Source organism: Acyrthosiphon pisum, chromosome X (assembly GCF_005508785.2).
Source record: "Acyrthosiphon pisum isolate AL4f chromosome X, pea_aphid_22Mar2018_4r6ur, whole genome shotgun sequence".
Classification (NCBI taxonomy): domain Eukaryota; kingdom Metazoa; phylum Arthropoda; class Insecta; order Hemiptera; family Aphididae; genus Acyrthosiphon; species Acyrthosiphon pisum.
The window spans coordinates 31,035,281-31,045,276 of record NC_042493.1 but is presented as its reverse complement, the minus strand read 5'-3'; the positions used below and the strand labels follow the sequence as shown (position 1 = coordinate 31,045,276).

The following is a 9,996-nucleotide window of genomic DNA, read 5'->3' as shown; positions in this document are numbered from 1 at the left end:
ATGCACCAACGATATTCACTTTCTGATCGAACAAGATACTGAAGTTGAAAATCGTAGCATTATTTCGACTACTTATCGTGTACACAGACACAAAAAAAATAAAAAATAAATAAAAAAAAAAATAAAAAAAATAAAAAAAAATAAAAAAATAAAAAAACACACATCATTGTAAAATCAATACATTCATCGTTCCACTCAGAATCTAAAATTCAAATCATTGTAAAATCTATAGGTAAGTACACCAGGTAGGTACATCTTACATTCATCGTTCCGCTCAGAATCTAAATAGGTAGTCAATATAAATTCGGATATTTTTTGCTGAGATAAATACATACAGTATAAACACAACCCAATTTAATATTATGTGTCTTTCTTTTTTTTGTTAAATAATATATTTACGATCTATAGGTAGATACTTATAGAGACAGAAACAAGTTTTGGTTATTATGTAGCTAACCAACAAACAAATGTAATATTGAGTACCTATAAAGTCAAAAGTTGAAGCGTAAAAACACGCTTACTAAAAATCGGTGAAGCTGCTCTGCAATACTGAAAAATAAAATTACTTAGTAGATTTTGAGTGCACCTCGTCAGTCGTCATTGGGATGAGTAATGAAATAGAATGTGTTAAATTTGAATTCATTACATTCGAAAAACTATGCTGAGCAGAGTCAGTATTTCAGCCTCTATTTCAAAGGGTATTTTATCATTTATTTATATTGCTATTTTAATTATATATAATACTAATATCTATTCTATACCAGCTGGAATTAAGTTTCGTAGTATGATTAATAGCTATTAAAATTAATAATCTATACCTACCTATATTATGATAATCGTATTGTTTATAGATTATATAAATATATTATAATAATAAACCTACGTCTACGTTGCTAAGAATCATGGGAAAAACTTTTAAACTTTTAAAGCATTTAAAGTTCAAATTTTGACAAAATTTATCACATTTAAAATTTAATAATTATTTTGTAGTTACAAATTTATAAAAGGTTCCATGAAAATAGATTATATATAAATTACTTTATTCACAATAATATTATCATCAAATATACTAAGTATCATAGGATGACTGACTGTCTTCGCTCAGAATCGTTTTTCATATACAACGATATTATATCATTGAATTCATATTTAACACCATAAATTACAGTGATCCAATTATTGCAAATTACTGTACAACAGAGCGACACCCACTTGACACCCTTTTTTACAATTTTTACACAGTATAAAATAAAAAATAATATACTTTATAATATATTATTGTAAAAAAATTCAACAAACATAAATAATAATAACAAGAGAGAGATACTAACATTTTAATAATTTCATCTTTGTTTGTAAATTGTATGATGTTTCTTTAACAAACCGACAAGTTAATGGATCTGGGAGTTGAGACCAATTTGGCTATGGCCAATTGGCCCCAATATTGAAAAATATCCAAGGACCATCGGTAATCACCGGGGAGCCGGACCTACACTACTTATAATAATCACCCATACAATTTATATATGAGATGACATATTATTATTTAATATATTATCTCGTTTTATTCATATTTAAAATTAAAATCGATAAATCACATAAGTATTATTGTATAATTATTAATTGCAAACCTCAATCATCCTGTTTTATAATTTAAATGACTAAATTAAGATTTCATACCATACCAAATATTTTAATATATATATTTTTTTTAGTAATTAATCATGCAATCTTTTTTTATTGAACACGTGAACGTTATAGTTAATTCACAATTATATAAATAATACTTCGATAAATATTACTTATAATTGTGGGGTTATCGATATGAAGTCAAATAATTGGTTTCATCTTAAAACGTATTGTGATATAATATATACTATACTGTGTGGTCTGTATTGTATAATGCAGGCATTATTTTTGAATAAGATAAAAAAAAAATGAAATGATTATTGTAAATCATAATCGTTCACTCTCCCATATTAAATATTACTTCATTCGCAGACATAAAAAACCAAATTAAAGAGCTGACTAAAATCAAATGGCAAACACACTGGCTCGAACAAAACAACAAGTTGAGAAAAATTAAAAACTCCATAATATTCAGTTGGCCCAACTTCTTCAAGAAAAGAAGAGAAAGAGTAATAATGAACAGACTTCGTATCGGGCATACTCAATTAACCCACGGTTACCTCATGCCTAAGGACGAAAAACCTATCTGCACAACCTGTGGTAGCGACTAACAGTCCACCACATCCTCACTGAATGTCGACAATACACAGAGGAACTCCATCAACTGAACATCCCAACCTCCTTAGACGCAGCCCTCGGACCAAATGCAGACATCACATTCCAAATCTTGACTTTTTTTAAGAAAATACGAATTGTACAATTTAATTTAAAAATATTATATTTAAGATACAAAGAAAAAATGTAATTAACGTAATGTCTATGACTAATGGCCGTTGTTTCCGATGTCTTTTTCGATCAATAAAAAAAAAAAATCGTTCACTCTAATTTATTTATTAATTATACTATTATTTGATATATTTTTAAATTGTAATTACTAATATATTATATAACTAAAATATAGTAATATAATTATAGGTAAGTACAAATTATAATTGTCTGTGTAATTGGAACTGGGATATATATTAACCAATAAATCTTTTTAGTATCAGTGTATTTAATAAAATACACAACTTTTTAAGAGGACGTCGCACCTGCATGATATGTGTTGTCTCCGTCTTACACACGTAGGTGGTACCTAGGTATAAAGAAAATTTTCGTTAACCAGTTTAAATAGTGTGCACATATATATGATTAGATTATTTACCTATACCTAGTTATTTTTAATTTATTTATGAATAAATAAATAAAGTAATCATGCATTCGTGTAGAAGTGCAAGTGTTGGTTGATTGCGATAAGTAATTTAAAATATTATATGTCTTTATGAAAAGATACAAAACATGTATTTCACAGATAGAGGAAACAAGCAGGTAGGTACGTACGATAGGTTACCTATACCTACTTAAATAAACGAACACAAGTAAAGTTCTAATATGTGGACACTGGACATATAGGTACATATATTATTATGTCGCCCTCCATATACATACCAGTCGTTAGATATTAAATATCTAAAATTTTCCGTCCTAATTCGAAAATTTTAATGTTACTCTTCTTTACCAATATATATATTTAATTTTGCTACACCCAATTTCTTTGAAATTGTATGCCGCCCTAAATCAACGCATGACTTGCTAGTGCCCTATAGTGACGAGCCCACCTCCCCACAGTTATTAACTATTAACTTATAAGTTACAATACTATAATATTATGAATATTAGTTATAAGTTATTACTTATTAGTTATTAGTTATTAGTTATTACATAAAAACATGAAGAGACCAATTTTAATATAAGTATCTAAATTTGTTAATACCTTTACGGCTTTGCCTATATAAAATAATATAGATGGGTTATTAATTAATACTAGGTACATAACAATTAACAATTAACAATACTTTCTGTTGGTTTAACTCAATGTTGTACGTAGACCGTACTTTTACCTAAATTGTTTATTAATTGTATCAATAATATTAATGATACATATTTATTATTATACATAGATATAATGAAAAGATTGACAAGGAACTGTACGAGCTCGTAATTTTACAATTAATGTTGAGTTACTTTACATTCTTTACAGTGCCAATCAGAAAATAATACATACTATACATAATTTTTTAATTTCGTATGAGTGTGTATAACCTACAGACAAAACGTTTCTTGAATATTTGTCGTTTTTTAGTTTATATAGTTTTATCAGTACTTATACGACTATAATCGCGCCAGTTAGTAGATATACCTACTCTGTAGACTAGACAGTAGACTGTAATATAATACGATAGGTACCTACTACCTAATAATATAATATACAGATATACTATTAATATATATTATAAAATATTATGCATAATATTATATTATCCAATATGTTTCTCTACAAAATAATAAAATTCAAAAATAAATTCAAATAAAAATGTAATTTATATAAACTGAAAAACAAATCATAAATATCAACGCTTATATAGCTACATAATACTATAATAGGTAGGTACCTACCTACATGATATTATATCAACGACTGTCGAGCACTTTTATTATTATAATGATGTTCTTATTAGAATTTATAAGAATCTATAATATATTGTTTCCAAATATTTAAATTGGGTTTTGATACTGAATCACTGGCTAAATATTTGTTCTGTTTCTTTATAATACATAACAAATGTTTTTAAAATTGTAAGTAAATCGCAAAAATAAAGCCGAAATGAGTGGTTTTGAATAAATCGTGGCGTGATTCAGTAAGGTAGTTCAGCCCCCCCCCCCCCCCTAAGGTACACTTATGAATAAGTAGTAAGATGTAAGAACTAAGTAGAGCTAATTAGATAGGTACTAGTATAATATTATGTCGCCATATTATGTCAGAATGTCAGATATATCTACTAACGAGCTTGGCTCAGTTGATATAGGTGTATAGATACTCTAATTTATAGGTACCTACTGTAAATTAATAATGTGTTATTGAATAAATTATCCAGACATTGATAATATTAAATAAATATCTACATTCTACACGAGAGAGAACCGATGACGACGATAGTGATTAGTGACGTCTATCTTTGGAGGCCGCCGCCGCCCCGCCGCCGTTGATAACAATATTGTCTGTACCTACTCAGTTGTAGTAGAGGGGCCGACGATCGCGTGGCTTGTCCCCCGCCGCCGCCACCCGTCGACAGCGATAACTGTTAAGTGTTAACGCTTACGCTTTATCACCGTCAGTCGTCTGTGATCGCGACCACTGCACACTTTCATTACCTTAACCCGTTCACACCGGACGGGCGGACGGGCGAATCGCTGGCGTACGTTTGACGCGAGAGAAATTCTTCGCACTCTGACGTCAGAGGTGGTGGCCGTTTGTCCGACTCTCACTTTCAACCTCACCAGGAACAGTCCCCAGACTACTGGTCAGCCACTAGGTCCGGATATCCGCCAAGAGTAAAGCAACAGCAACTGGACGTTTTCGTCTAAAAGGTAAGTGTATCGGCTTCAAGTGTCCGGCCGCGCTCTGCTGATACGGAATTGTTGGTGGCCACTATCGACCGTATTCGCACGTTATCTTATTACCGTTACAGAACTGTTAATATAGATGCAACTCTCTGCCATTCTTGGCTGATCCTTACTACTTGTTGTCTCTAACCTACCAATTAGGTACCTACAAAAAAAAAATAACAGATTTAGTCTTTACCGTAGTGGGCATACACAAAAACATGTCTACGGTCATGTTGTATTTTTGAACTTTTTCTTTTTCTTGACTGTTTAAAAAATATGACTTCAATTGCCTGCGATTATTATTTTACTATAATATTGTTGGGGTGAAAGGTGACCCGGTTAACCTTGTGCTCGTTAAGATTGTTGTTTTTGAAATTGTATTGTCACTGGCCGACCAATACAATTCTATACTATTTGTTCTAGTTAGAGGTTATTGTGCACAGTAACCCAGTAAATGGAATAAATCGATCAAATATTTATTACAAAAATATTTTAAATTTATTCAAAAATTCTTAATTACCAACTATGCTAATAAATTAATATGCTGTATTATTACACTTAAATTGAAGGTTAACTAATTATAATATAATTCAAAGTATGACATTGAATGATGTATTTAACAATTCATTCATTTTAGTATTCTTGCCCAATACTTATGTTAATATAATTCACTTATTCTTAGTGAATATTTTGTTATCTGTAATTAACATTTATTTTAATAGTTATCAAAGTATTTGTCGAGGTATTTGTTGATCCTTGAGGTTTATTTTCTCAGAACACGTTTACTATTAGAAAGTTTATGATTTATGATGCTAATAATATATAATTGTACCTAGTTATAATATAATTTATGCATTTTGTTAAGGTCGAACAATTGTAGGTAGGTAATTTCTTGTTTAGAGTCATCATGTACCTTTATGACCCATTGAGCATAATTAAATATATGTAATAAGTGTATTGGGTAATGGTTTTACTTTCTATTTGTTTCTTCTCATTATATAAATAGTTAGTTACTATAATTCAATCTTCATATAAATTTTCTTTTATGTGTATCATATTTAAATATTTTATTGTAAAAGTTAAATTTATTTACCTATACCTATATGAATTATAAAATGCACAATAATATCCATTTAGAATGGTGCCAAGTATAACAATTTCCGGCAATATATTTGGTTGGTTTTCTATCGCTTGTATAATTTTTAACTATAATATAACTAATTATTTTTTGTAAAATTATGTAATAAGGTTCACATAATATCACTGAGCCTACTTATGTTATGCTTTGTATAATATGTATGTAAAATATTTAAAAATAGGTACTGAGGTATATACATTTTATATTTAAATCCGAGTATAATTAAATTTGGATATTTCAATATGATTCTCTAGGTTCCTTCAATATCATCATAAGTCAATTTGATTGTATTTATTTTAATCAAATAAAAATAAGTATCGCCAAAAATAACTGAATATCTGTTTATTTTTATGAGTACAGTTTAAAATTAATATTATTTTGAACTTATTATACCTAAATATAAATAATTTAAATTTATAATTAATATTCAAGTCATTAATAGTTTGATACTAATTAATATATATTTGTATTTTTTTTAGTTCAAAGCCATGGCATGTCCATTTATGTCTAAATTGCCTACTACTTATGTCAAGAACTATGTTTCGGGCTTACTTAAAACATATGGTCACTCGTGTCCAGTTATGTCTAGATTCATAAATGTTGGACCAACTGCAGGTGTTATAAATGAACAATCTGATGTAAAGAAAAAGTGCCCATTTCTGGAGGATGAAAGTACTGCAAAAGCAGTTAAAGAAGTCAGTAAAGAAATTCAAGAAGATGTCATTGAACCCAAAACTAGTACAGGTACCAAATTACTATTTATATTTTTAATATTTTATCTTAATATAAAATAAAAAAAAAAACATTTATAAAAATTCAATGAACATTGAATAGATTTTTATAATGTATTTTGTTTTTATATGATTTAAACATTGACTAAGTAATTTAAACAAATTCAATATCACATTTAAATATTGACAAAAAACATTAAAAAATAACTTTTAATATTCTTATGTTTATGGATTTCATCAAAGTTATATTAGTCATTAGCCATAACTATTAACATATAGTTTGTGTAATTGAATTTTTCAATAAACTATAATTAATTTTTAATAACAAAATGTCATGGTACTTTGAGATATTTTGAATTGATGATTATTGTTAAATAATCTAGTATTATTTCACCAGTTAATCAACTTTTAATAAATGGATAATTTTTGTTTTTATTTTGTTTTAAGGAAATATTTACAACTATGAAAAGTTTTTCCATGAACAAATCATGCGCAAAAAGGCAGACCATTCTTATAGGATTTTCAGGAAAGTGAATAGGTTAGCAATGGATTTTCCATATGCAGTTGAATATACAGGAAATGAAAAGCCCGTTACAGTATGGTGTTCTAATGATTATCTTGGTATGTCTTGTCATCCAGAAGTGAAGAGTGCAGTTCAGTAAGATGTGTTTATTACTTATTTAATTCTTAATAATATTATACATATTTAATTGTAATCATTAATCTAAACTGAATGTTATTTAATTTATTAGACGAACTTTAGATAAATATGGGTCAGGTGCTGGTGGAACACGTAATATATCAGGTAATTCAATGTTTCATGAGAATTTGGAAAAGGATTTAGCTGTACTCCACGAAAAAGAAGCTGCTTTATTGTTTACATCATGTTTTGTTGCAAATGACTCTACATTATTCACATTGGGTAAAATGATACCAGGTATGGATAATGGATATTTATAAATATTGTATTATTGACTGATAATTCATATTTATTGAATGTGTAAGGCCTACATATATTTTCGGATTCCGGTAATCATGCTTCAATGATACAAGGTATTCGTAACTGTGGAGCTCCCAAGCATATATTTCGTCACAATGACACAAAACATTTGGAAGAATTATTAATGTCTGTTGATAAGGCTGTACCAAAGATAGTTGCATTTGAAACAGTTCACTCTATGACTGGTGCAATATGTCCACTTGAAGAGCTCTGTGAGGTAAAAATAAATATTTTTAATGGTAAATTAATTTGTAACAATGTTGTTAACTTGTTTGACTGTTTCTAGATATCTCATAAGTATGGAGCGTTGACTTTTGTAGACGAAGTTCATGCTGTAGGCTTATATGGAGATCATGGTGCTGGTGTTGGTGAACTACGTGGCCTAATGAATCAAATGGATATTATATCTGGCACATTGGGTTATTATATAAATATGCCAGTAGAGAAAATATGTATAATCTATAACTTATTATTTTATATTTTTATCTTAGGTAAAGCTTACGGCAATGTGGGAGGGTATGTTGCGGCTTCAAGCAATTTAATTGATATGATTCGTAGTTATGCTGCTGGTTTTATTTTCACCACATCGCTACCACCCATGGTTTTAGCCGGTGCTCGGGCAGCTGTGAGTGTGTTAGCTTCAGCGGAAGGAAGATCACTCAGAAAACAACATCAGGAGAATGTTGAGTACCTCCGTAAAAAATTGTATGCTGCAGGGTTACCCGTTGAGTCAACACCATCTCACATCATACCCATTAAGGTCTGCCTTAGCTTAAATAAAAATGAATGATAAATTTAATATTTCATTTATACATGACATATTTTTGTTTAGATTGGAAATCCGAATTTATGTTCAAAAATATCTGACCTACTACTTCAAGAAAAAGGACATTATGTACAAGCCATCAACTATCCCACTGTACCAATTGGTCAAGAAAAATTAAGATTGGCACCTACACCACACCACACTCCAGAAATGGTCGATACTCTTATTGAAGACATGCTCGATGTCTGGATAAAACTCGGCATCCCTCTCAATGCGGTAGGGAATCAAAATTATTCTTGTTGAAAAAAAATTCTTTTATTATAATAGTGTATATTTATTCAAAAATGGTTTACTGTTTGTTGATTTACAGACTCGTTGCAGTATGTGCAAGAAAAAACCTCTGTGTGCCCGAATCAGCAACCATATACAAAACAACTGTAGAATTACTATTGAGTCATGTCTGGCTCCCAATTGTTACCAGTTGGTTAATGCCTCAGCTTAAAATCAGTATTCTTGGTCACGTTTTAAATAACTAAATCTTAAACTTTTATTTTGGTAACGGGTAAACATTCTTACTTCTCTCAATATTTGTTGATATTTACACACGAGGTCAGGGGATTGTCCACTTAACTAACAATAGTTTTGAAACTTCAATAATTTATTACTTATTGAAATATTTCTGATAGTCACTTTGAAAGATACAATTTATTGTTCAATACATATATGTGCTAAATTATGATACTTAACAACAAAACTTTACACTCCATATTTTTTTTTATGACTGATCGCCTTGATTTTTTCTTCTATGATTTGTTATTGTTACAATAATTATATTATTATTATTTATTGTTTTTTAAATATATAATTTTGCTGCATTATTCTGTTCTCCTCTTACAGTAATTAAAATATAGTCACTATATAAAATTATAATATGTTCTGTTTTTATTATGAAAATATTGTTGTAAATGTATCCTTTAATAGTTAAATATATTTAAAAATATATATCATATGAGCAAACACACTATGTTATATTTTGTTACTCAGTATTTATCTATTTTTAATCGAATGCAAGTACAAGTACTTTACTGTGCTACAATATATCCTTATTATGTCAAACGTATCTATCTTGACTTTTTCGTTATCTCAAACTACAATGTAATCCCTTTGAAACTAAATAGCGTTTTACTCTCGATAACTCAATATAAAATTAATCATTTTTTGGTATCTTGAAAAAATAACTAGATGA

At 28.9% G+C, this 9,996-nt stretch overlaps 1 protein-coding gene across 1 annotated transcript; it reads left to right on the top strand.

The window, feature by feature from the left end:
* The first annotated feature begins 4,753 nt into the window (after positions 1 to 4,753).
* LOC100165680 (5-aminolevulinate synthase, erythroid-specific, mitochondrial) lies at positions 4,754 to 9,769 on the top strand. Its single transcript, XM_001944009.4, has 9 exons — positions 4,754 to 5,097; positions 6,733 to 6,997; positions 7,432 to 7,642; positions 7,737 to 7,921; positions 7,990 to 8,201; positions 8,271 to 8,403; positions 8,476 to 8,744; positions 8,817 to 9,026; positions 9,121 to 9,769. The coding sequence occupies exons 2-9, from the start codon at positions 6,742 to 6,744 to the stop codon at positions 9,250 to 9,252; spliced, it is 1,608 nt and encodes a 535-aa protein (XP_001944044.1). The 5' UTR covers positions 4,754 to 5,097; positions 6,733 to 6,741; the 3' UTR covers positions 9,253 to 9,769.
* Positions 9,770 to 9,996: the final 227 nt, after the last annotated feature.